We start from the raw sequence: 27,911 nt of genomic DNA, 5'->3' as shown, positions 1-27,911 counted from the left end.
CACCCTCTCCGGTCACTTCTGGTTGCAAAAAAAACAAGATTGCGACGGCCAAAACTCAAGATGGTGACGGCAAAAAAAATATGCAGAACTCAATGCTGCAAATCAGCAGTCCACAAAGCAGTGGGTGACGTCACGGTGACTACGTCCACTTCTTATATACTGTACAGTGCACGGTTTCTATGCAAGATTCCTGCAGTTCACAGTATAACACACTGGTAACACTAGCACTTTGTAGTTGCACATAATTCAGTGCATGTGTGATGCACATTTTTCTGTCTGTATTTCATATAAGATCATACATTTTTTTTCTGGCAAAGCTCTCTCTCTCTCTCTCTCTCTCTCTCTCTCTCGCTCTCTCTCTCTCTCCTCTCTCTCTCTCTCTCTCTCTCTCTCTCTCTCTCTCTCTCGCTCTCTCTCTCTCTCCTCTCTCTCTCTCTCTCTCTCTCGCTCTCTCTCCTCTCTCTCTCTCTCTCTCGCTCTCTCTCTGGCTTCCTGCAGCTCTGCCCATCACTCTTTACTATTTCAGTCCCTTCCTATATCTCTCCCTCTGTTCTCTCATTTCTCCATCCATCCATGTACCCCGCTAACCTCTCCATCATGTCACCAGTCTATTCTTTACTTCCTACCTACCTCTAACTTTCCATCTTTCTTTCTCTCCATCTGCTCTCCTTACTCCAACCCCCCTCCCCATCCCCCCTCCTCATCCCATCCTTTTCAGCTAGCTGGCCGGCCTGCTGACGTCTGCAGCAGCGATGGAGCGCGGCCAAGGACTGCCTTAAATCACACCGGTTCATAATGAAATGCACACGCGCACATCGCACATATGTGAGCCGAGGTGTGTGCCAGGGAGGCATCATATACACCAGTGTGTGTGTGTGTGTACACCCTCACACATAAATAGTACATACACACACACCAATACATTCACACAAACATTTTATCACATAATTTTGTGTAATTTGCTGATAAAAATGAATAAATAAAAACACGAAGGAAGTCACGCTGCATGTCTGACAGTTTAGTGCTTCATATTTGATGAAGGCTCCCGGTGAGAAACAGGAATGTTGGCTCCTATTTTATACCGTGGCAACATCAAGACAACTCCAGTGAAGCCCTCTAACCTTTACCCTCTCAAGTAAACTTATCTCTTTAGTGCTTTGAGGTTTTTATTTTGTTGTAGTCTCTCTCTTTCTGGAGAAAGCTCTTTGCTGGGAACATCAGATTACATCTTTATTCCCTAATCTAATGCATCCAAATGTGTATAAAACCTAACTCTGGGTAGATTTCTGTCTCCAAATATAGACATGACAACATTGTTTACTAAAAGAGCCTCATACTGGAGGGATTCAACACACCTTCTGCTTTTCTTTTTTTTTTTATAAAACCTGGAAACTGTCCAGTCAGTTGGCTCTGGCTTCAATACTGTACACAGAAGATAGCCCGTCTGTTCCATATTACATTTTCACTCCCTTCCCCTGAGCCCAGAAATCTGTGTTACCTGACCCATATTTTCTAATATAACCAAAAGGAAAAAAACAAAACAGTTTAACTCGTGCAACATTCACGTTACAGGACATTAAACCCTCGGTCAGAGTGTAATGACCTAAAGAGTGTTTAATCAGGACTGTGCTCCTTCAAGTGAGACCCACTGATCATGTTTCAGTGACATGGGGCGACTTGACCTGGAAGAACCCCTTCTGCCGCTTCTCCACTCTCCATTTCCTCCTCTTCCTCCTCCTCCTCATTTGGCTGCAGCCAGGCCGCCAGAAATCTCAACAACACTGCCAGTAATCCTCTGCGATGGCTGACAGCACAGCAGGCCCTATATCACATGATGGGATTGACGTTTTATAGGTCTGCTATCAGCCCGAGGGAGGGAGAAGCACGAGCGAGGGACGGCGTATAAATCAGCACTGAAATGCGGCTTCCGTAAAACTCTGCAGCGCCTCGTAGAGAGGAGGATGTCTGTAGGTTTTTTAGCTTTACCAAACAAACAAACACCAGTCTTGTGGAGGAGTGTTTGGAGCTGCTAACTGCAAAACTGTTCTGTTATGTGAAGGCATCTCTTCACTATGCCACGCAACAGTAAACTCATTTGAACCAAACTTAAGATTTAATTTCCTTTACCTCTTTTCTTCCCTATTCATTTAATCCTCCTCATAAAACGTTCTTTCTTCCTCAAACTGCTGGCGTAGCTCAGTTCGTCACCATGCCGGGTTATGTAGGGAGCGAAAAAAAGGACGCACTTTACGACCCTCCAATTATCCCCGAAGAGCTCGGTTTCTACCCCTCTTTAGCGCTGTCATGCGTCAGCACAGAAACAGCATGACAACGAGTTCTCGCTGTCGGCAAGGAGGGAACACAACAGAGGAACATACTGAAGAAAGGGGTTGGAGAGCAGACACAGTGAGGTGGTGATAAACGAAGTAAAGTAATGTCATTTGTGGTAGATGAAATTATAGTCTTCACCTGCACACAAGTGTTAACATGTCTAAACAGTTGGAACCAGAATACACTGACATTTAAACTGAGGGCTGAAGTGTTGACTCATAAACCAAAAGTTATAATTATGTCACATCGGTGACGAAAGATTAATGTTTGCTAAGCTGATTAGATAGTGATAGCTATTTCACTTGAAATAATTCACTCAGAGATCATAGTCTGGTAGCTATGAGCGACTTCTGTATAACAAAAATCCCCAATTCACTCAGGAGATGGTCTGAATGCAGAGACAGTCTTTTATTTTGATACAGTTATATCAGTGTCTTTCTTCTCACGTGCCAAGAAGACAGAACAGCTGTAATGAAATATTGTAAAACTGTTATTCAACTTGCAAAGTTCCAAGGCCTTTTCCCCTTTTTTGTCATTCTTACAAAGCCTAAGTGGAAACACAGTGTACCATAATTTGATAAAGAACTCATGATTGAGTTACACAAGCACATTTTCACAATAGAAAGTCACATTTTTATCAACAAAAGAAAAAGGGTACATCCACTGGGCTACCTCTACGTCTGAGAAGTGAAGCCAATGCTGAAGTGCCTTAAACCTGCATTCTCTCTAACAGCCAGCAGGGGGCGACTCCTCTGGTTGCTAAAAGAAGTCTGATTGTATAGAAGTCTATGAGAAAATGAATCTACTTCTCTCTTGATTTATTACCTCAGTAAACATTGTAAACATGAGTTTATGGTCTCAATCGCTAGTTTCAAGTCTTCTTCAATACAGCATGATGTTCATTTAGTAAATTATGGTCCCATTTAGAGTCAGATAGACCATAAAGCAGGGGATGCTTTAGGGCGGGGCTACCTTGTGATTGACAGGTCGCTACCACGGCGTTGTCCGGTCTGGAAGTTGTCCGTGTTTTTGTCGTAGAACTTTAACCCTTTCACTGTGTGTTTTCAATTCATGAACTTAAAATGTCTTGTTCAGCGTTCAGCATTTAGCTCCACCATCTCGTGTCACTTTTCATATGGACTCTTCTCGTGAACACGGTAAACACGACCCCATTTGAAGGCACCAGTAGCTCCACCCCTCTCGTGTCACTTCTGGTTGCAAAACACCAAGATGGCGACAGACAAAATGCCAAACTCGAGGCTTCGAAACGACAGTCCACAAACCAATGGGTGACTAAATGTAAATACAAATACATAATATGCTATAAATCTGAAATCTAAAATGATCTGGTCTCTGGGTGGATTTTTAAAATCAGATGTTAATTAAACACCGTTGAAGGATGAAGTCGCTGCTTCTCAACTCAAACTCACAGACTTTATGAAGTCTTTCAACGGGGAAAGAAATGGTCCCACTCATTTGTTTGTTTACTGGTAGATATGAAAGGTCATTAGATAAGGTAGAGAGGAGAGTGGGATGAGCAATACTATCAGCCAATCAGTGTGTTGGGATATTCTGCTGTTATGTTAATGAACCCCCAACAGTCTGTTTCATTTGAGCTGGGTGTTGATTTAATGACGTTTTTCACCTTTAGAGAGGGAATCTTTTTATTTTTTCCTTGTCTTTGTTGTTCTGTCTGCCTCCCTCTCTCTATCTGATCTACAATGTTGGTCTGGTGTAGTCTCGTGTTTACACGCCGCCGCTGCTCAGTGGGCTTTTTTCTACAAATCACAGTCCACACAGTTGACTCAGACACCAGCGTGTGTGTGCTTGGCTCAGTCCACGTGTTTGTGCTATACTGTATGAGACAGAGAGAGAGAGAGTGAGAATGAGAGAGAGACATTAAGGGATAGAAGCCCCCCCCTTTCTCTTAATTCTCTATCTAACCTTACTTCGGCACTGACGTTCTTATGCAACGCCACCCACTGAGGACCCATCAGCAACCTCCCACGCAGTCGGCCTACACACGGGGAGTAGCCTTGAGCATATTTGTTCTGTGTGGGAGAGGAGTGACATCATTTAGTCCACCTGCGTGGCGTGTACAAAACAAACAAACACGACAACATAAATACAGTTTAGTCTGCTAATCTACTGAATGTGCTAATTAGGAGCAGATTTACATTCGAACCAGAGTGACTTCACTGATCCACACATCTTAACCTGAGAGGGAGGAACAGTAGAGTCCATCTGGGTAAACAATACTTGATAATTTATGTTATTGTTGCAAAGGCAAACACAAAAATATAAAGCAATAGTTTGATATTTTAGAAAATATTATTCGCTTTCTTGTGGAGACTCAAAGCATGTTTCAAACAAGCAGTCAGTCCACTTTAGTCTAGTTCAGTTTGTTACACATTAGAACGCTTATTTTTGCGTTTCCATTGCCAAAACTTGTGGACGTCACCAGTAGAACCGCTCCAGTCTTGGCACCGCCTCGGTCGAGGTTCTAAGCAAGCTGAGTCGATACCAGAAGGTGGAGTTGAAACACTGCAGACCACCGGTTGGTCAGAGAGAATCGCCCACTAGCGCGACACGAGACATCCTGCACAAACCCGACGTTTTTAAATAGCCGAGCTACCGGCAATATTTTAATTGCAAAACTACGCTGTACACTTGATGAAATGCAGATAGCTGTTGAAATGATTCATTAAGTCCCGTTGAAGATGATGTCATGGCAGTTTCATCAAAGCGATCATCTGAGAATCCCGCCTACACTGAGGGGGTGCTATCTGCAGTGGAAACATGGCGTAGAGAAAAGGACCTGAGTCGAGCAGAGCTGTACCATGCAACGGAAACACGGCTTTAATGTCTGTACAGTTAATATGAAAGTATACTGCCAGCAGCCGGTTAGCTTAACTTTGCATAAAGACTGGAAACAGCTAGCCAGGCTCTGTCCAAAGGTAACAACATCCACCTACCAGCGACTCTAAAGCTCACTAATTAACACCTTATAATATATCTTGTTTGTTTAATTGGTACAAAATGGAATTATGTACTGGACTATTTCCTGGCCAGGTGTTAAACCTCACTATCTGGTCCACTGGCTGTAGTTTCATATACATACATGACCGATCTTCCCATGTCAGCAATAAAGCAAAAGCACATTTCCTATTTTGTTGTATTGACTGCATTAGTTTTAGCTAGGTGAACCTATAGGCTATAGTAAACTATTTCATATAATGTTTTATCTGCATCCTACCTAACTCGTTCCCTTGAGTTAGGTATCTCGTTTTCTCGAGTTAGGTATCTCGTTCCCTTGAGTTAGGTATCTCGTTCCCCCGAGTTAGGTAACTCGTTCCCTCGAGTTAGGTAACTTGAATATTGAATATTTTCTCCATTAAAAATTCACCAAAATTATGCAAAAGCATATTTTTCCAAACTAAGTGTTGTAATACAACTATGAGGAGAACATTGATGTATGAAGTTATTGTGATGGTACTGCACTGTATAATACTGAAGTTATGAAATATTTTTATGGCATTTCTTTTCGGCGTTACACTTTGTAGACGGTCCCTGACCACTCGTCTCACAGCTGGCTGCACATAGAGACCGATGTAATGTGTCCAGCTCGGAGGACTAAAGGCTCGTTGTCTACCTTACTACGGTCAGAAAGATCCCTCGTTGGTGTTTTAACAACATTTCTGTTATGAGTTATTGATCCGGGAAGTTTGAATCTGTCAATATCTTTCCAACTTTACCGAAGTACGTCATTCTAAAGGAGCTCTGTACATCAGCATGTGTGGACTGTCAGGAATGATTGGAAGAAGCTCTATGAAGGAACTCGTTCCCTCGAGTTACCTAACTCGAGTTAATAAAACATTTCTCCGTAGCATCCTGTGTTTCCACAACACAGTAAAATGTTACAGTGTTATGTTAATGCTACTGGCGATATACAGATATGAAGTATTCATACAAAGTCAAATAAATGCCCTCTATTTCACAGTTCATTACATGCCAGAGGGGAAAAGGTAAAAATTAAATTGCTAATTTGATGTAAAACAGTGTCAAATCTTCTCACAACATAAAATGCTTTGCATGTTGTAATGCCTTTAGGTTTAATATGCTTCACACGGGAAATACAGGCAATAATCTTTAGGAAGCCATAGGAAATTAGCACCGTATAATAAAATGCACAAGGCACCTCGGGCACTTTGGGGGGGTAATCTATAATACCAAACCATGTGACAACAAACAAACCACACATTCACACGTTTCTCCTTTCAAATCACTCAGTATTAGGACATGGCTGTAGTTGTATTATGCATCGTAATCAACAACTGTTCTGTAATGTAATGTGTCACTGAGCCCCTTTTTGTCACAGTGCTGCCGTTGCAGCAGTATTATGTTAATCGGATCATAATGATTGGTGAAAAGTAGTGATGTGTGTGTGTGTGTGTGTGTGTGTGTGGGAGAAAAGACCCTGCAGCACAATGCCGTGACCGAGTGCAACACCGTAGATATATATCTGACTATGGCATACATCCACTCATTAGCATAATGTAACGTGTGTTTAATGGTATTTTTAAGTTGGTGATGAGGTGCGACTGATTCTTCTAGAGCTCCAGTTCTCTTGTTATGTGTGTCAGTGTTTATCGCCAAGAGCATTGGAATTTGTGTCACCCACACACACACAGTGATTAATTCAGCCATTATTTCAGATGCATCCTCGACCCAAACTGGATTCCACAGCAAGCTAACAGCCTCCGACTCCTTCTCTCTATTTATTTGTGTCATACGGTGTTTTAGCATGTGGCAAACGACGTAAACAGCCCCGGATGACACCTGGCAGTTTGTGTTATAGTTTCATAAGCTTGCACACAACAATACAACGATGCAATTAATTTAGTGTTGTTAGTGAACTGATTAGAGGACTGCAGGGAGACGAGCAGAAAACACAAATACTGTAGCGATATATTCAAAGCAATTACAGAAACTTTCTTCTTTTAATTGTTATTTTTTAATATGTTTACAACGTTGTTATCTTTCAGCTGCCCTCCTCCCCCGATTTTGCTTTAAAAACCGCAGACATTTAGCCTTGCTAATTGGAAATGCATTACATTTCATCTTGAAAAGTAATCCCTGGACGTGAGAAATACTAATATTATTGTTGTGGCTGAAAAGCAGTGTAACAGGATTGCAAACTGATTCCTAGGAGGATTTTAAAATGATAAATAACCTCTTGGAAAGTCACTTTAAAAAATGATTTTATGATCCACTAATAACAGATATAAATCTACTTTCCTGGTAATGGTCAACGCACCAAAAATAGAGAGAGGGTTAGATGGAGGAATCTCTATCATAACCACCAAGTCTGGCTTCATTAGAGCCTCTCTGTGCAGTGCTGTTGGCTGACAGGTGTGTGGTACATTCCCCAGATCATTGCACTAACTGGGCCACACTTCTGTGAGGACATCGGGGGGGGAAGCTGAGTGGGTACGCCGCATTTTGTTTTGTTCTGACTCAAGCAGATATGTTTTTTCACCTCGCATGCAGATCAAGGTCTGTTTAAAGCCCCCCCCCTACAGCCAGTTTTACTTCCTGTTCTTTCTCAAACAGACAATGGGGGTGTGGTTAACAGTCGGACGTAATTCATCACCACGGCAACCAGATTGCATCGTTTTTCAACCCAGTTCAAATGAATTTACTGTTTATCAGACCACTAATGAGACAACAATTAGCTCAACAACACCGACTCTCTCTCACTCGCTCTCTTCTTCACCGTCTCCTCCTGGCGAGGCGGCCGTCTGGCTGCTGCTGCACTGAGGAGCCGCACCGCTGCACCGGAGGACGGATAGACATGTTGCAGAGGTCCGACGTTTTAAAAAGCAGTTTCGGGACGTTTTTGGAGGAGCACCGTCCACCAGCACCGGCCGCTCTCTCCTCAGCTCCAGCCCCGACACCGCACCGGGCTGCTCTGGGATTCTTTTATTTCTCTAACTGGACTTTTCTCTGGTTTTCTCTTGAGCTGAAAGTTGTGCGCTCCCCTGTCAGAAGCCCGCAAACCTCCGGTATCGGCTGCTTTCCGTTTATTTATCTCCAGCAGGAGGAGACGGTAAAGAAGAGAGCGAGTGAGAGAGACAGTCGGTGTGTTGTGTTAATTCTGATGGTGAGATTTTGTGTAATTCACTGCGTTGATTTCACCCGTTCACCGCAGACACAATGGTAAAGATTGCATGCATGAGCTTGGAGGATGACCTTTGACCTGCAGCTTCTACTATAGTCATACATCATATTCCCATTTTAGCAACAACCTTCTTTTTTTTTTTTTTTACTTTGAGCACATTAAATTATTTATATAAAAAAGAAAAAAGGCAAACAGTGTGGCTAATCAACCATAAAGAGCAGAATCAAGGGACAGCGATGTGTCAGTTGGAAACACTGAAGAGCTAATCAGCTGAGGTTGAGGTTAATGTGCTAAGAAGCAGAGCCAACATCTGAGCCTTGGGAAGTGACACTCTCAGGTAAATGTATGTACACAAGAGGTTAAACTGTTAATGGAACACGTTTTTGCACTTACCAATGCAAATAACTGGCATTAACTGTCGTGTAAATGCATGTAAAACTGTTCCGTTTGCATAGAGGTGCACACCCACGCCAACAGGCTAGTTATCAGCACTGATAATTCTCCTTCATGTCGCTGTAACTGTTCAAACAGGAAATAACACTTTCTCAGAAGTGAAGTGTTGAATTCACAATCAATAAAATGCATCTCTGCTCAGCTCAGTATACTGGAAGGTTTTGCTGCTACAGCTTACTTACTTGGTTGGGTATGACCAGTAGCTTATGGCTGCTAATATGTTGGCAAACTTTAGATAGATATTGCTGAGCCAGTTTGCTGACGTTTATGAGTTTTCTCATTTACAATTATCCCAGAATTGTCACTTGTGGCCACAGTGGCTGCTCTTCAGTAAAGGTTACTAAAATGATTTACATTTGCACGGCAGCTGGATTCTCATTGGAGAATCGCAGGATCACATACCTTGAAAAATATTGATATTCAATACTATTTTCGATACAGTGGAAAATTTACACAACATTTAGGGCATGACATTTTTTAATTTTTATTAACAGATAAATAGCAGTGTGTGTGTGTGTGTGTGTTAACTTGCTGTCGGAGAGAAGAGAGAGCAGAAAGCGCAGCTGGTACCCGTGTATCGATACTGCGGAAAATGAGTATTAAAACCATTTAAAATATTCATTATCGATATATACTTTGATATTTTTTACAACACTAGCACAGATCAATCCGCGTTATCTGAGGCACCAGATTAGACTGTTATCAGGCCATTAAATAGGCGTTATCAGTCGCTATAAGCACCATAGATGTGGGTCAGTAGGGGCCTACTACGTTGTAAAAGTGAAAGTGAAACTTAAAAGCAACACGCTCTAACATGTTGTAAAACTGAATAAAACGTCATGTTTTGAACACAAACAAAAAGGATTCTTTAGGTTTAGGCAAACAAAAACACTTAGTTAGGTTTAGGGAAACTTAAAATAACTACGAACACAAAGACAACTACACATTGTTTGTTTCACGCGGGATGCAAACTCCGGTCTCCTGGGTGAAAACCCTGTGTTTTGTGTTGCTAGAAGACGCTGTCGTCTTCTTTATACCTTTCTTCGGTGATATACCATGTGAATACATGATAAAACCTACTTGTGGGTGTAGTAGGCCCCTATTCACCCATATCTATGGTGCTTCTAGAGATTGATAATGCCTATTTAATAGTCTGACAACAGTCTAATCGGCTGTCTGAGGAGCTACTGGCAGCTACAGGCGTGGTTTATGTGTGTGTGTGTGACGCAACAACTCAGGGAGACGACTGTTGGTTCTAAACAACGATGTCGGCTCTTAAAGAGGTTAGCGTAGATGCTGCACTAGCATCAGTCCTAACAGAAGTGGAGAGTATATTTCTTCGTTGAAAGAAGAGCAAAGAATGTCACTGAAGGCTTTTCTCGATAGAAAAGATGTTTTCGCTCTTCTCCCGACTGGCTTCGGCAAGAGTTTGACTGACAGATGGTTCATCCAATCAGCTGTCAGGTTCTAAAATGATGGCTAATTCAGTATTTAAAGGTGTAATGCAGGAGAAAGGGAAAGGGGAAAGAGTGTGTTGGGGCCTGCACGTGAGTGTCCCAGGCATCCTTATGAGCAGGATGGTTGAAATTCCTGAGTCCTGAGTCAGTCGAGGCTGCTCCAGCTGTGGAGACATTTCTCGGTGATGTCCAGATAGGTTTACTTAAACAAGAGAGGCCCGGCAATCTCAACTGCATTGTAAACAACTGAAGAGAAGCCATTACATTCTTGAGTTATGATTTGCAGTCACGTGTGGCCACTCTAATTATCATGAAATATAAGTTTAGAAAGAGCAGTGTATCTCTTACCTCGCTCTCTTTTGCAGCTTTTAAACACACACTCTCTTTTTCTCTGGAGTTAACCTCATCCTAGCACTTCTCAAGGGGGCACAAAACTGCCATAGTAGCGTTCATTCACGATTACGGCGCCCGCGCCACTGCCAGTAAACGCCACAGAGATGGCTTTATCTCTGCATGTTTTGACTTCCTGTCCCACTGATCCATATGAGTGTGAGCTGTGCTTGCCAACAATCCCCGTCCTCACACACTTTTTAGACAGACGGGGAGGGAAAAAAGAGCTTCCTTTGAGAGCTTGAGAATACATTAACCGTGTTGACAAAATATTTTAGTCCTTCCGCAGACAGCTACGGAAAGTAAAAGAACAAAGTGTGCTCAAGTCTTGGTTACAAGTCAGAAGCTGCTCGGCCGGTCGTCACCGGGGTTTCTTTTCTTTAATGTGTGTTAATATTATTCATGAAAAGTGTTCAAAGCAAAGTCAGGTAAATCCAGACAGACTCTAAGTAGACAGAAAAGGTGTTTAGAAAGCAACAGCTGTTTTTTCCTCAGCAACAGAGGAGACTTTGTGGTGACGTGTAAGCCAGAGATAATATGGATTAAGTGGTTGTGGAGAGAAAGTTTCATAACACGAACATGGAAGGACTTCTCTTCCTTCTTGCTTTCAGTTTCGTTGTATTCCTCTCAACTCAGAGCATATGCAGAAGATGCAACAATCATTTTGTGCATGTATTTGTATGCATTTGTGCGTGCATGATTCTCCTCTCCAGCGTTTCCCAGCATGCCCTCCTCTCCTCTCCTGGCTACACTCAGCCAGTTCTGAGCACGAAGCCTCTCAGAGACACCAAAAAGATTCCTTTGTTGAACACACACATATATACAACACACTAGGAACTAGGAGGTGATGAATAGCAGGTGTCCAACGCCCCCATACACCTTCCCCTACTCTCGACTCCCCCACCATCAGCACCAGTGCGTGCCACAGATCTGCAGATTGCAACAGCACTGATTAATCTCCGCTTGACAAGCCGAGTCTGATTCATGTCGCTCGGACTCTGCCGAGAGGAGCCAAAATTCCTCGCAATTACAGAGGCAAGTTGGGGGGCCCAGACAGTACATAACAGTGTTATCTTTGTAGATTCAATGTTAAAAAATGTGTTCCTCTCTATCCAGAAATAGCGGTGCGATCCTCAAACAAGAGCCATATTCAGATAGTGTTTTAAAGGGGACCTATTATGCTTATTTTTAGCTGCATGCTAGTATTTTTGGTTTCTACTAGAACATGTTGACATGATTTCATTTTCAAAAAACGTTTAATTTTTCTCATAGCGGCTTTGCTGCAGCGCCTCTTTTCACCCTACGTCTGAAACGCTCTGATTGGTCAGCTGGCCCACACTGTTGTGATTGGTCGACTGAACCAAACTCTTCGGACTCCGCTCCGCTCTAACTAGCTTTGTTTGATGGCGTGCCAAACTAGCCGCTATAGGCAGGTATTATGCAAATGTGTTACTTGCTGACATCACCACGTTACGGAAGAAAAGGCGAGCTGTTTCTGGCAGTTCAGTAGCAGTGTTTCTGTCGGGCGTGGACTTTGGGCTTTGTAACTTTGCAGATCTTTTATATGCACAAAAAACTATATAACACACTAAAGGAAAGGGTACAAAAGCATAATAGGTACTCTTTAATGGTGGAAACTGTCAAGGCCAGGGTCAGCAACCCGCGGCTCTTTAGCCCCTCTTTATTCTGGAAATCTCTGATTTGTTTTCCCTCAATATGGCCCTAATACTCCGTGGTACATTGTCTCTTTGTCCCTCACTGCATTAGACTTATATACTATATACTTAGACTCTAAACTGTGTTACCTTCATCACAATGCTCACATGTTTTGCGGCTCCAGACAGATTTTGTTTTTGTGCCTAAAATGGCTCTTTTGATAGTAAAGGTTGCTGACCCCTGGTCTAGGCCTTGAGTTCACTCTGAATGTGACACACAGCATGTTGTGCTTGCTGTAACAGAACAGACTATCTTATCAGATCATGAAGCACTAAAGAGGATGTGATCAGGACTAAATGCAAACAAAACAAATGAGATAAGGCAGAACACGTGGAGCTAAATATACCATAAACATCACAGATGATTGATTTGCGTGATGCTACTTGGATGGTCAGTTTTCTCTCCCCACTCTGTAGCTGCAAAAAATCGTTGGGCCCCAGCAGCAGGTACAGGAGAGCTGCGATAGAAAGCAAAAATACGTCACCCTGAGAGGCGTGGTGAGGGAGGGGAGGCCAGGGAGGACTTTGTGTTTGTTTTTGGTTTTCTTCTGCAGATAAGAGCAGCCGCTGTTTAAAGGGCTGGGCGTGTGAGTGTCTGCTGGGGATATCTACAGTGTGCAAAGCAAACTGGACAACTCCCAGCACTATGCATCAGTGTGTACACAGGGACGTAGTAAAGTATGTATGAGAAGATAGACAGACATGCAATGTAGCTATCAAGATACATCACGCTAAATGCATCTACCAGATCTACTCATAAGCTTCCTAAAAGACACACGTATTCCTGATATATGACACACGTTGTAAAACCTTGATCTGTTTGAATTAGCACAAGCCAGTCGGCAGCTGCAGGCTGTATTAGTACCGAGTATATTTGAGTGAATGTAAAGTGTTTCCCGTCTGCCTACTAGCTAACAGCTCGTGTGTGAGCAACTGTTTAAAGCAACTGTGTCGGTACCCTTGAAACTGTGAGACCAGTCAACACATGCTATCTTTCTCGTTAATGTGAGCAAGATGTGGAAGTCAGTTCTTGTACAGAAAGTTTTTTTTTTTTTTTTTTAAGAAAAACAAAGCAACAAAAACAAACTGGGTTAAAAATCCCCCCCCCCCCCCCCGTGAGATACAGATAAGCTGTGGTTAAGTCGTGTTCAGAGGAAAGCGTCGTTCCCTCAAGCTTATCATTGCTCAATCAGCTCCAGCGTGTGTTTCCAGAAATAGCCGGGGTGAGGGGTTGGACTATAAGGCGAGGGGACTGAAAAGCCATTAGCTGTTTTTCTGCTGAGGAGGGTGTGACATTACCATAAGGCCTCGTCGGCTGGCCGGGACCACAAGCGGAGCTGAGCTCCACCTGTTTTTATGACAGGCGGAGGGGGGTCTGGGGAGGATGGGGGGGCGCTTGGCACCGGATTAGCATCAATAGTGGCGCTGGCAATGTTTCGCTCTCACTCTTTTCTCTCTCTCTTCCAGTCACATTGCTCCATGCCTTTCCCATTCCCTCTTCTTTTCATCAGTTGTTCCTCTGTGCTATTCTGATCCCACTCCCGGCCTGGTCTTACTCCCATTTTTCTTCTCACTGGTATTCTTAGAACAAATACTCTTACGGCGTTCACATCCTCCATATCACACTCTCTCTTTTGTCTGCACCTCCTTCCTTCCCCGCCCCTCCCTGTCCTTCAGTCACACCTGGGGATGTAGACAGGCTTGGGAAGTGAAATTAGTATACCAGACATGCAGCACAAATGTATTCTAATTCTTACTTGCTACTTGCAACCTTGCCAACATTTGTGCATGCTATAATTATGTGAAAGACCCTGCGCCTGTTTCATAAACACAAACCTTATATTTAGTATAGTGATCAAATGTAATCAGATTACATTATTATGATAAAAAATACTTTGAAATGATAATCTTTAACAGACTATATTCCAGCTCAACCATGAAAGCTTTGTTGTATTTGACTGTAATTTCAGGTTGATATTAATCTTAGTAACATACTATGTAGTATGATAATTTAAAGAGGCAGTTCAAGTGTCAAATTCAAATGTTCTGAGAGATAACTAGACTTCTGCACCTCCTCATGGCTCTGTTTTCAGACTTTAGAAAATCTAGCCCGACGACGGGAGGTCATATCAGAGAAAATGTAAATCACTCCACGAACTGCGATCAAACGGTCAAACTAGGCAGCGCTGATCAAATATGAATCAATATTCTGTTATTGTATAATGCCTATTTTTGCTCCGGCATGGTGGGAGGTGCTTTGCATTTCCTCAACTTGATCTCAACATGGCTGCCGGGGTCACAAACTTTCTCATTTTACAGCTAAACAGTACACTACAAGATCTTTCTGAAAACATTTAAGGAGAGAAATAAACATTACAGTAACAGAATATTGATTTATATTTGATCAGCGCTGCCTAGTTTGACCGTTTGATATCGGAGTTGGCGAGTGATCGACAGCTGCTCAGAGACGGCAAGGCTCCAGCTCGGCTCTGATTGGTTGTTTTCCTCCGGTCTGTGAGATCTTATAGACGCTGTTAATAGCACCGGAGGACACCGAGGCACATGATTTTTTTTTTGTCTCATGCTCTACTGTCAGAATATAGTGACCGCTTTATAAAAATAACTTTTTTGTAATCATATTTGCTCCATTACCTATTGCTGCTTTAAATGAGTAAAGGACAAACACTGATCTAGCGACAGTGATGCCCTTTCATGATGACTGGAGGTTAAGGTGCATGTTTCTTTTCATTTACAACATCACTGATCTCAACCTTTGTATGTGCTATTGATTCTGTGTAGAATAACATTAACTGGATCATAGAGAGAGGTGACGTCTATGGCTCCTCTTGTTCAAGCTAGCTTGGAGGGGTCACAGTCCTGAGTTGTGATGCACAGAAGACCATCAACAAAAAGAAAGAAGGGAAGGGAGGGTGCAAAAAGTAATAATTATCCATCGGAACGACCTGTTCCACACCCGCTGGCATCATACATGTACACAAACACAGTGTCACAGACCCAAGATAAGCAAACACACTCCCACCCGAGTCTGCACAGTATCAGCAACTGAGATACACCCACAGCCCCCTACACACACACACACACACACACACACACATACACACACACAGGCTGAACTTTACACAGCCTATCAAGCCCCAAGTGTATCAGGGGACACGCAGGCTGACAAGCGATGATGAGCTGGCCCCCAGAGGAACCGTGATATGCCGGCAGGGTTCAGGATGATTTTGAGTCAGCCAGCGTTGGCGTGATACAGTCCAACAACCTCTCATCACAAGCAACAGCATCAACTTAAACAGGGCAAAGCCCAATCATGCGTTGATTAAGCTACCATTTACCTTCAGCATTAACAATTTGACCTGGATGCTCAACCCCCCAAACAATGTAAGCAGCAAAAAAAAAATCTAATTTGATATGTTTACGTTTTGGAAAACCACATCTGGATAAGCAATTTTGTAAAGGTTAATATCTGATAATCTGATTTCAGTCTAGACGTCGTACTTCCAGCCCCACTGTATCACAATCCTCTCTTTGGATGTACATGCTTGGATCTCATTGCATAAAAAGTGCTGCCAAGTTACCCATTAACAGGCCACATCCTCGAGGACACTGGGTGAAATGTAACTGACCAGCTTCAGTCTTTTTAGTGCTGTTTTCCAGCATTGCATGATGCATTTTGTTTTATTATTAAAGTTAATAAGTGACTCTGCTGACACCCTGGAAGGTGACTTTTGGATCTATAAGGAGGTGAGAGTGCAGAGGAATAGTAGCCTATCCTGCAGCCGGGAGGGATTCATGATGCCTTCAAATGAAACTTTACAACATGGGAAGTCGTGTACACGATATGCTTGGCGAACACCGCTGCTAAGCAACGGCGATATTAACGGTACTGTCAGCATCTATAGAAGCCACAGAGGCTAACAATTTAGCAAGCTAGCAGGCGGGTAACATAACGCAGGAAATACAAAGACATAAGAGAGGAGAAAGATGACATATCAGACAGATTATTACAATATACGACTAAAATTACAATATACTGACTTATTATGAGCCAAAAGATTAACTTCCATGTCCTCCGCCGTCTCTGACATCGTCAACAAACACGTCACAACTCGGAGCTTTCAGAAACGTTCCACTTCTGAGGTCGTGAACACGACACGAGGCGTTCAAACACGACTCCATTTGAAGGCACCATCAGAATGCATAAAAGCATTTTAGCAGATGTTTTGTTGTCTTCCTAACGTGTCACCTACACAGTCTGAGGGACTTATGATGCAGAGAAAGTTAGTAAAAACTATTTGGTTTCCTCCCACTTGCCCCACCGAACATGATGGCATCTCATACGTACAGTTATCAGATCTGCATTCCACCTTCTATAGTACGAGGTTTCTGCTCGTCTGCTGTGTAGTTTATGCCTCTGAGATTAGTTAGCCAACAGCCTCGTCACGCATATGAGGCCTTGCTTTAGTTCAGGAGGTTATCAGGCTCGACACGATCACACTCCCGGTATCCATATGTGTGATGACACTTGGCCCAAGGGCAACTGTTGGCCAACGCAGCCTGCATGGTGTGAACAAATGTGTGTACTGCAGAGGATATGAAATGTATCGAGGTATAAATCATCTAATGTAGCATCATTTTGACTCATTTATGAGTTAACCGTCAAAACGGTTTGTTGAAGACATGCCATAGTACCAAACAGTTGGGCGTATTTAAGAAAAACCTGATTGTTGTGACCTCAGGACAGAATACTGGATCTGCCCCGACATGTTGTATACTAACCTCCTTTAAAACCGGCGTCAACCAGCTCAACCACAAAATGACAAAACTGAAGAAGCGTAATTATTTTCAAGCTTTTTAATACAAACTTAATAAACTATCAGTCCCTCTTAACATGTAAGACACTGACTCCAAATACTTTGTTATATACCGTTTGTTTTTTTATCAAGTATTGCACAATGTAGGTACAAAATTAATATACGATTACATTTTGTCCATAATATAGCAAAAATCTTTTAAACTCTTAACAGAAAATACAACTCTTATGTTTTTCAAAAAAAAGCAAATATTCTTAAATCCCACCACTACGGAATATTCTGTACACAATCTTTAGAATAGTCAATGTTTTTTTTTTTTTTTTTCTTTTTTAAAGATGGATTCATTTTTATAATTTCAATAAAAAAAGAAAACATAAAGTTGCTGCAGCCATCACAGATCACTGGAGTAGTAAAAAGATATAAATGCAATACCATGTCGTAGAAACAATAGATACTCTGATATTTTACAAACTCTGTACTAAATTAAATTATACAATTAGAAAAAAGACCAGGAAATCCCACTTATTTATGCCAATTTCTTGAAAAAAAAAAAAATTGGCGGTGTCCAGTTATGTTTAAATACTGAAAGAGGCCATGACTTGTGGTGGTGTGTTTTTTTTTTGTCTTTTTTTATATATTTTAAAACAGTCACATAAAAAAAATATTTTGTGCTTGGTTGGCAAAAGAAAATAACAATGATGCATGTTGAAGTTTAGGTAACCAAGCTTGGACATCTTGTACTAAAGGTATAACTCAAGGGGGCAACGTAGTAATTCACCCTCGGGCTCATGCTCTTAGACTCGTGACGTAGATCTTACAGCTGACAAGTCACTTTTTTTCCTTTTATCCATGACATTCTGTTCTTGTTTACACTTTTTTTTTTATTTTTGTTTCTTCAAAAATGTGCATTTGTGTTTGTTTCCCCCCTATCACATTATCTCTGGTCGTTTCTGTGTGGAGTAGTAGCTTAAGTAGTACCTTTTTACGTGTACTAGTTGGCCATAACTGGCTGGAATTGCTGGTTAGAATACTGCATGTTGTTCAAGCTGAAATTCAAGCCATCCATAAGGGACTTGTCGTTAAGGCCACCGTAGGCCGCAAACACGTCGAAGGCATTGCTGTACTGCAGCGGGCTGAGGCTGAGCGAGCTGTCCCCGGGGAAGAGAGCGCTCTGGCTGCCCTGGCCCTGAAGGCTGGGGAACACAAACTCCTTGGCGTTGGGGGACAGGGCCGAGGGCTTCTGGTGCTGCTGCTGCTGCACCCCGAGGCCCAACCCGTACAGAGAGTGCATGGAGGTGGAGATGGCTTTCTGTTTCAGGAGACTGTTCACATTCAGGCCCAGGTTGGTGGGAGAGGTACGCGCCACCTTGTTCCCAGTGCTGGTGCCGCCACCGCCGCCGCCACCGCCGTTGTTGTTGTTGTTGCGTCCGCTGCTCTTCATCTTAGTGGAGCCAAACTTGGTGGCGGCGAAGGTGGCTGTCGTGAAGGTTAAAGGCTGCGTGGAGCGGGGCATGAAGGTGGGGCTGACTGCCGCCGAGTGGCCGAAAGGAGGAGAGGGCGAGGTGGAGCCCGGGGAGGCTCCGCTCACGGGCTCGTTGATGGGCATGAAGACCTGCGCGTCGGGGTTGAAACTGTTCTTGATCTCCTTGTCCAGATCGAGCCCCCCGGTGCTAGCTCCGCTTTCGTTGCTGTCGTCGACGTACAACACTTTGACGGGCCCCTTCTCCCCGATCTGATAGGACACCTCGAAGGGGTCAATCCACACGCTGAGGTCCTGGGGCAGGTTGTTGCGGACATCCTCGATGTCCAGCCCGCTCTCTTTGGCTGCCTTCTCCACCACCGGGTCCACCTTCTCCCCAACGTGGATGCACCTGAATCCTGAGCCCTTGTATGGCTTTTCCGGGTACCAGTGTCCATCGTACTTCTGCTTCAGCTGCCTCTCCAGCTCCTCGCCGAAAATGTTAACCCGCCGCCTCGGCAGCTTGTTGTACAGGTACGAGATGATGAAGTTGAGAGCTACTTGGATTTCAAGCTGCATAGCTAACTGCCGACGTTTACCAGGTGCGTGAAGATTAGGTGTGTCTGACCTTGAGTGCGTCCACCGGGTCTGCTTTGTTTATCCGTGGTTGGCAACGCAGATGCTCTCCAGGCAGGATGGCGAAAGCAACCAGTGTTTGGATAAAAACGCAAAAAAGCAAAAGTGCTGGTTTTGTAGTGAAGTGATGTCCTTCCACAGGGTGTGATGATGTTTTCCTGCAACAATTGGTAGAGGAGAAAAATATACTTATTAATCATTCATTTCAAAATGAATAAATTCACCTTTAAGATATTTTAAATGTCATACATGACACATCAGTTCAGCCCTTTGTGGCCACTAGTGCAGACTGTAGAAAGGAGATGTGTGCATGTCCTTTTAATAATTAACCGTCTGTCTGGAGTGCATGTTGCTGTTTTGACTGCTCAAATATCACAAGTTGAATGTCACACAGCAGTCGACCAAAGCTGAATTTCACAGTCACATGGGAGGAAAATGTGCAGCGATTGCAGAAATAATCAACACAGAAGCCCACTGATCTGAGATCAAGCTGTATATGTCCTGTTCCATCTGGGGCATATATAACCTACATAGGCCTAGTGAGTGTTTATGTAAATGTCAAAAAGTGGGTAACCTCGCACTAATACTCGGGAATCCTGTTACATAACAGGATAGTGGATCTAGCCTCCTCCATACAGGCAGCAGACAGAGGAAACTAATGTTGCATCTGATCAAACTTAACGGAGGAAAACTGTCTTATTGTCAATACTGGAGCAGAAGTTAGAAAGGATTTCGGTTGGGACTAGTTTGTGCGCAGTCGGAGCACTTCCCTACATACAAAAAAAACACAATCTGTACGCACTATGGCTACACCCATATGTTTGGCAATTTGACACAGAAAAGACGAAATACTTGAAGGTTGCAACATGAAATGTAAATGTCACAAGATAACTGCAAGAAGAAATAGGCTGTGCTGCGACTGAAGGATACTAGAGGCTCTTGAAATACCTCAAAAGTTCCGTGTATTCATCCGATAGAGGAAATAAACCCCCTCACAGCTCAGCACAGCTCAGGGATCTAGAACTGGTCCATTTAACGCCTCCCCTCTAAAGAAAACAGTAGCCTGGAGGAGATCCTCACGGTTGTGAAATGGCTACAGGTCTCTATTCATCTCAGCAGTCTGAGTTCAGCTGAGAGGAAACATTGTTGCATATTTCACAGAATGTGCAACATTGTAGCAGCCTGGACTGACATGAGTAGATACAATAACGTTTCCATATGGAGACATTCTATGGAGACATTCGAAATCTAGATTCTAAATTCGATACATTTAAAGTCTTTGAGGGGATATTATTGTCATTTCTTTTTTACCTCTTTTTCGCGTGCACACACACACTTTCTCACACACCCACGCACGTACACGCACACGCACACGCACACACACACACACACCCCTCCCTAACTTGGTGGACTGACGCAGCAGATCATCTCAGTGAGTATTTGGACACTCAGTTCCACAGCAAAAAGCAATAATAAACATCACAAGTAACATGAAGAAGTCAGATTAAAAATACTTACTTTTCTTTGTAAAAAATACAGATTCTCAGTAGTTGTGAAGTACCGTTAGTTAGTTAGTTAGTTAGTTAGTTAGTTAGTTAGTGCAAATAGAAAAAAAAAGACTTTCTTCACATAGAATATATTACAAAAACAGTATTCCAGTACATGTTTCGAGGATTGGCTTCGGTTTCTGTTCTTTAAGGTTATTATTTTCCTCCTCCTCTGTCAGCAGCAGGCTTGTTAATGTGTTGTGTTGTTGCAGAGAGTAGCTCCCGCCTCTCAGCCTCTCTCTCTCCGGGAGTTTGTGCTACTTCGTCTCCTCCTGATGCAGCGCTGCCTGTATTTATAGCTTTCCTCCGCCATGGGCACGAGGTAGGCGGTGATGCGGTTTCAGAGGTCAAAACAATCCAGAGCTGCTGTGATTGGTCCAAAAGCGAGAATCCCCGCCTCCCAGCTGCGCGCTGATTGGCTGACACTACACATCAATCTTGTGACATCTGATTCTGTGGAATGGGAGTGTGATGAGCGCTTGCGTCAGAGATAACCTAACAGGTCTGTGTGCTGCTGCTGACAGCAGAAAGTCATTATTAAACATGCACAAACGGTGTTATATAAAAAGATATCCTGTGTTATGAAACAAAAATGCTTTTATAGTGTGAATGATGTTTTTATTATGGAGGAAGCTGCTCTAATCCTCATTATCAGACACAATTAGTGCTATTAATGTTATAATCTCATTTATATGATCCTTTTATTTATAATATGTTATTCATATAAACTGCAGGAGGTTGTGATTGAATGTTGTACAGCCTGAGAGGAGATTCCCTATAGCAGCAGCAGCAGCAGCAGCAGTGTGGGTGGTGCTGAATGCTCTGAAGAAAACAGCCTCTCTGATTGGTGTAAAACGGGGCAGGAGCCCCACGGTGAATGGTGAAGCCGTATCTAAGGTGCTGATGTAGGCTGTGCACGTCATCGCTCGGGCTCAACGCACGTTGTTGCCAAATTTAAAGCGCACCAGCAGCAGCATGTGTGTGTTCATGATGTGAAGTCACTGCTCCACAATGTCAGTGTAACTTTAATGTAAAGTGATGCTCATCCTGTAGAATACTCATTTAGTCCCTATATGGAAACAAACGTCTCCTGTGTTTATATAACGTATGACTCCACCTGGATATATACAAACTATTCTCTAATATTCATCTATATTATATATTCACTTAATCCCATATATGTATAGAAATATAACTGCACCTGTATATGATAGATAGGTAGATAGATACTTTATTGATCTCGAAGGAAATGTAGGCATCCAGTAGCTTAAACAACACATCCCAACACCAATACACCTTAAAATGAGATAACAAAAAGAATAGAATAAAGGCAAGGCAGCTTTATCTGTAGAGCACATTTCACCAACAGGGCAATTCAAAGTGCTTTACATAAACATTCAGGAACATTGCTACAAAGTGCAAAAGAACATTAAGACATAATTAAAGCAGTTATAAAAACATTGAAGATTAGAAAATAAAAACAAGCTAAAGATAAAAGCTAGGATAGAAGCTAAAATAGAGTATAACACAGAAGAGTAAAAGCTCTAGTGCAGTATATAAGATCATTATCTGGTTTAATAAAAGGCAGCAGCAAACAGGAAAGTTTGAAGCTTTGATTTAAAAGAACTCAGAGTTGGAGTCCTGCAGGTTTCTGGGAGCTTGTTCTAAATATTTGGTGCATAAAAAGTGAACGCTGCTTCGGCATGTTTAGTTGTGACTCTGGGGACACTAAGCAGACCTGATCCAGATGACCTGAGAGGTTTGGATGGTTCAGAACATAGCAGAAGATCAGAAAGGTCCTAAACCGTTTAGTGCTTTGTAAACCAGCAGCAGTATTTTGAAATCAAAATAAAATCAAAATAAGATAGCGTAGGTTCAGCAGTGAAGTGACAGTGTGCTAATGGTAGTGCAAATAGTGCAAGAGTATACTGAATATAGTGTATATTATAGTGTATGATACAGTAGTGTGTAATAGTAGTATAGCTGTATAATATGAAAATACAAGAAGATGTAAGAAATTATATGAGAATATATAATGAGATAAGATATAATAATAATAGTAACATATAGGTGTAGTATAGGCTAATACAACAATAATAATAATAGTAATACTAATGATGGTACTATATATATATATATATATATATAATATGAATGAAATACAGTTTTATTACATATGTAATTTATTCTTTATAATACTCTTACACAACATTTTTATACAATATTTCATCAATTTATACTTAACTCAAACTATAGGCAGCGCTGATCAAATATGAATTGATATTCAATGGACCGTGAGCAGTGGGGCTCGACTGCGGGCGGCTCATCTAGAGAGTCGCCGCTTGTCGCCTAATTTTTCCCGAGTGATGTGCGCAGTTCTCAGCCGAAATAGACGGTGAAAACAATCTGTTGAGGGCAGTCTGTGTGGACGCCACACGTACGAGCGTCTGCAGCCACGCTGCTCACCCGGTCTGTGTGGCGGCTCTAACCTGTTAATATGGGCGTCGAAATGAAAAGTAAAAAGTTCAGCGACGAACGGCGGTAGCCTGTACGTAACCATAGACATCCTGTGTGGGTGTGACGTAGTTTATCTGGTGTTGTATCAATGAAACGAGACGTAGGTATCGGTAGTGTCTATATTTTCCGAGAGCTCCGCCGACCCCTGCTTTAAACCTTTCCTGTTCTCTTCTATTCATATCTCTTTTGTCATCACGGCAGCTGTGCCTGTAATGGAAAAAGGAAGGCTGTTGGTCCGTGCAGGCCTGCTGACAGAGTGGACTTTTACACATTCCTCAAGCACTTACTGTAGGTTTGCCAAGCGGAGTCATGTGAGCTGTAAATGTGTGTGAAAGGGCTCCCATGGAAAGTGCTGTGGGGGATCTAATAGGCCTACATGAGACAGACGATAGATCAGGCCGAGGGGGGGGCAGAACAGAGGAGAGATTATACGGTTCGTCACTGGATTCAGATTCACAATCTAGCTTAGAGTGGGATAGTGTATCGGCTGCCAGCGACACCGTGACTTCCCCAGTCCTGGCAAGGCCTTCTGGGTTGTTTACTGTAAACAGCTCAGCGCCATCTAATGTCTCGTGGACCAGAATCTGTATCGACATTCTCCGGTAGCTGCTCCTTTTATGGTAGTTGACATACCATGCGTTGCTTCCTGGGCTTTTTTCAGTAGCGTGTGTAAATTGCGTGTGCACGCCTGCTCCTGGTGTTTGCAGTTGTAACAAACAGCTGTCACCTGACAGGGGGCAAGGTCAGCAGCCATAATGAGGCATGTTAAGACTGCTATATTGTCTTAGGGGTGTAATCCTCTAACATATCCTCCACTCTGTCACTTGTGCTTATGAAGGAGCGTAACACCCTGAGATCTCTAATCCGTCTTCAGTCGGAGTCTGTGCTTTTGATTCCAGGACTGTGAATGTGGTATATAGAGGGAGACTTAACTTAGATGAGTAAATGTCGTTGCTCTTTTTCAGCGTTTTTAATGAGAATGTGACTCATGAGGGTTTTGTTTACACTGAGGGAATACAACACAGGCTTTCTCTGGGAGTTTAGTAAACAGAGCTTTTCATTTGCTAATCCATTTATATTTATTATCCCAGAAGATTACCATAGAAAAAAAAACATGATGCATTTGTCACAAGACCTCCCTGTAATAAAAACAAACTTGATCTCACCCTGACAACAGAGGATGAGCCGAGGCTGTCCTCCTCCTCCGCCGCTAGCCTATGAGATAAACATATAGGCTCCTCTGATAGGACCATAAACAGAATCATGCTGTGTGACGGCGCATAATAGACCTCTTCCGCTTTTCTCTGAACCAGTAGTGGAAAAAAAAAAAAAAAGCAGTAAGTTGCCAGGGAAAAGAAAAATCAGTTCCATAACGAGAGAAGAAGGAAAGGAATCACACACGTGTTGAAGGATTGTGATTAGTGAATTAAGCGCTGCACAGTTTATGTTGAGCAGCGATGACACATAAACAGAAGAAGGGCACACGAGTAGAGGAGGGGTTTTTCACACACTGCTGCTTCCATGTCTGCCTGCTCTCCTCCCCTCTCCTTTTATCCCTTCTTTCACCCCACCACCCCCCCCCCTCCCCACCCCTCGCCCTCCTCCCTCTTTCCAGCTCAGACGGAGAGCCTTTGACGTCACTGGTTGTTATTACTTAACACAACTCTGCAGAGCGCCCTGGGCTCCTCGTAATAGACAGATGCTCTGCTCTCCCTTTGAAGAGTAAATGAGGTAGTGGGTGAGACATGCAGCGAAGGAAACAGAGAGAGAATGAAGAGATTCATTCCAAACTGAGATAGACAAAAAGGGTGATAATCCTAAAAATATAAATACTGCTTCCAAGAAAGTAAAAGTCTCCACTTCTCCAGAACCTTTCATAGAAATTGCATTACTACAATACTCCATTAACCCCCTGAGACCTGACTGACTTTACTGTCTTTCAGAGGCTCTAGTAGGTTCAGATCCAGGGCTGAAGCTACAGATGTCATATGAAACTAGAAAAACCTGAGGAATCCATTGATACCAACCTTGTCATGCTACCATGTCGGGAAGGAGGCTAAATAATGCTCCAAAGTTGGGCTAAATTTTAGCGAGGAAAAACTGGCAAGGTGTCCCTTGACCTCTGACCCCTAGATATGTGAATGAAAATGGGTTCTATGAGTACCCACGAGTCTCCCCTTTACAGACATGCCCACTTTATGATAATCTGTTTGAATATGTCTGCATACTGGGGTCCCTAAACAGTCTTGAATTACATAAATTGGGTATCACTGTAAAGCTGAGACTCTTGTGGATCCAATGAGCCCAACTGTATTCATGTGTGATGATGTTAGTCCCCATAGGAGACATTTCATTTTCATTTTTTTTTTTTAACTTGACCTCTCTATAAAATGACCTGTGGTGACCTCTAGGATAATCACAGCCTCATGAAACTTTACAGCCACAAACTAGAGACCTAGAGCATTCAGAGGATGGATGGATCAAACTAGAGACCTAGAGCATTCAGAGAATGGATGGATCAAACTAGAGACCTAGAGCATTCAGAGGATGGATGGATCAAACTAGAGACCTAGAGCATTCAGAGGATGGATGGATCAAACTAGAGACCTAGAGCATTCAGAGGATGGATGGATCAAACTAGAGACTTAGAGCATTCAGAGGATGGATGGATCAAACTAGAGACCTAGAGCATTCAGAGGATGGATGGATCAAACTAGAGACTTAGAGCATTCAGAGGATGGATGGATCAAACTAGAGACCTAGAGCATTCAGAGGATGGATGGATCAAACTAGAGACCTAGAGCATTCAGAGGATGGATGGATCAAACTAGAGACCTAGAGCATTCAGAGGATGGATGGCTTTCCTAGCTAGATTGACAATAAGGGGGTTTCTGAGCAGTTTAACTAACAAAAGTGCTCACCATCTAATTGCCGAAAAATGCAATTCTTGCAGAAATCTCCAAATGCCAAAAGTGTTTGATCCCAAATCACAGCATGGTTTTTTCTATGGTGTTCCTCAAGGTCTTGGTGTCTTAATGTGGTATTTTGGAAGGATTATTGATAATTTTTATCAATTCTTGAGTGGTAAAAAATGGTTAAATTTAGCATCAAATCTGTGTAACAAATGGTATCAACCCAAAAACTGCTGCAACAACTTATGAGACATAATAGAGCAAGGGGATGACCATCATATACTTCTATCATCATGTTCTAAACCCTCACTATTTATTTTATACAATTCATTCATTCCTGTTTATTTCTAATTTATGACTAGAACAACTTGACACACAGTGCTGAGCTGCATCTCAAATTAATCTTCGGGTTCCCATCTTTCAGGTGATGTACTCCACTTCTATGTGACATCTACTGTTGACCTGCTATCTCCCCCTAAAGACCCCCTGGACCCCCCTAAAGGAGACTAAAACGGCTCTATTGTGGGTCTCAGAGGGTTAGACAGCAGAAGATAGAATTAGATAGATATTGAATCTACAAAACAACTAATCTTTTCTTTTAACCTTCCGATGAGTCGGTACTTCCTCAGTTATTCTGCCGCTGATACATGAAGACGACCGGCCCGGTATCACATCTCATTAACTAAATTTCATGAGTGACCGAGTCTTCACGGCAACATGTTATGGAGTTATATCAGGGAATGACGGATTGTAGTTTCTCTTTGCTCTGGAGCTCTTTGTCAGCTGTGGCTGCCCATTAAACATCACGCGTCGGTGACCTACGGCGAGCCGCGCAGCGTGCACAGACACACACACACACACACACACACACACACACACAGAGGATTTACATGGCGCCATGTATATGTAAATATGGAGGTTATGTTATCAGTTGTCACGACAGCGGCGTGAGTACTTTTTCTCCTGCACGGTCGCCTTCATAACCTGCCGAGGCTGTTACATAATTCATCCAGTGGCAGCCCACTGGGGCAACATCAATAGATCCATTCGCCATCTGCACAGAGAGAGAGAGAGAGAGAGAGTACAAGGCTGAACTGCACAAGAGTATCCTAATAACTTTAAGCTGTGTGAAATGGCTCGGTATGATCTATGGTCAGTTTTAGGAACATGAAAACAGGGAAACATGTTAATTATTCAATGAGCCATGCAAACGAGTCATGTTATCTCTGGGAATGGAAGGAAGTAACTCATATGGAGAGCTGTTTCAACATTTAATAGCTAAGCTTGACTATCCAGAATTAACATTAGAGTTATCCACAGTTACGTTTTAACTAGTCATAATTACCTTCTGACTATATCTGTAGTTCAGTTCTGACTATCCTAAATAACAGTTACAGATATCTCAAACCTCATTATGACTAGTCAGAGTTGTTGTCATGACGTTGTTCATCAAGGCTTCTCATTGGATATCGGCCCAA

At 42.7% G+C, this 27,911-nt stretch overlaps 1 protein-coding gene and 2 long non-coding RNA genes across 3 annotated transcripts; 1 reads left to right on the top strand and 2 right to left on the bottom strand.

The window, feature by feature from the left end:
- Positions 1 to 3,863: 3,863 nt before the first annotated feature.
- On the bottom strand, positions 3,864 to 14,503 carry LOC119502466. The gene is made up of 3 exons (XR_005210084.1): positions 13,827 to 14,503; positions 4,276 to 4,382; positions 3,864 to 4,186 (listed from the first exon to the last, which is right to left on the bottom strand). It is a non-coding gene; the product is annotated as an uncharacterized LOC119502466 (long non-coding RNA).
- Positions 14,504 to 17,387: 2,884 nt separating this feature from the next.
- On the bottom strand, positions 17,388 to 21,279 carry LOC119502462 (protein Tob1-like). Its single transcript, XM_037793471.1, has 2 exons — positions 20,976 to 21,279; positions 17,388 to 19,615 (listed from the first exon to the last, which is right to left on the bottom strand). Exon 2 carries the CDS (start codon positions 19,398 to 19,400, stop codon positions 18,354 to 18,356), a length of 1,047 nt encoding a protein of 348 aa, XP_037649399.1. The 5' UTR covers positions 19,401 to 19,615; positions 20,976 to 21,279; the 3' UTR covers positions 17,388 to 18,353.
- LOC119502465 lies at positions 20,783 to 22,049 on the top strand. The gene is made up of 3 exons (XR_005210083.1): positions 20,783 to 20,889; positions 21,304 to 21,506; positions 21,739 to 22,049. It is a non-coding gene; the product is annotated as an uncharacterized LOC119502465 (long non-coding RNA).
- Positions 22,050 to 27,911: the final 5,862 nt, after the last annotated feature.

This window comes from Sebastes umbrosus, chromosome 14, assembly GCF_015220745.1.
Source record: "Sebastes umbrosus isolate fSebUmb1 chromosome 14, fSebUmb1.pri, whole genome shotgun sequence".
Classification (NCBI taxonomy): Eukaryota; Metazoa; Chordata; class Actinopteri; order Perciformes; family Sebastidae; genus Sebastes; species Sebastes umbrosus.
Note: the sequence above shows the minus strand (reverse complement) of the source record. Positions and strands in the feature narration are given on the sequence as shown.

Excerpts from the sequence above, each read along its gene's own strand:
- LOC119502462 (XM_037793471.1), bottom strand. The coding sequence starts at position 19,400 with ATGCAGCTTGAAATCCAAGTAGCTCTCAACTTCATCATCTCGTACCTG.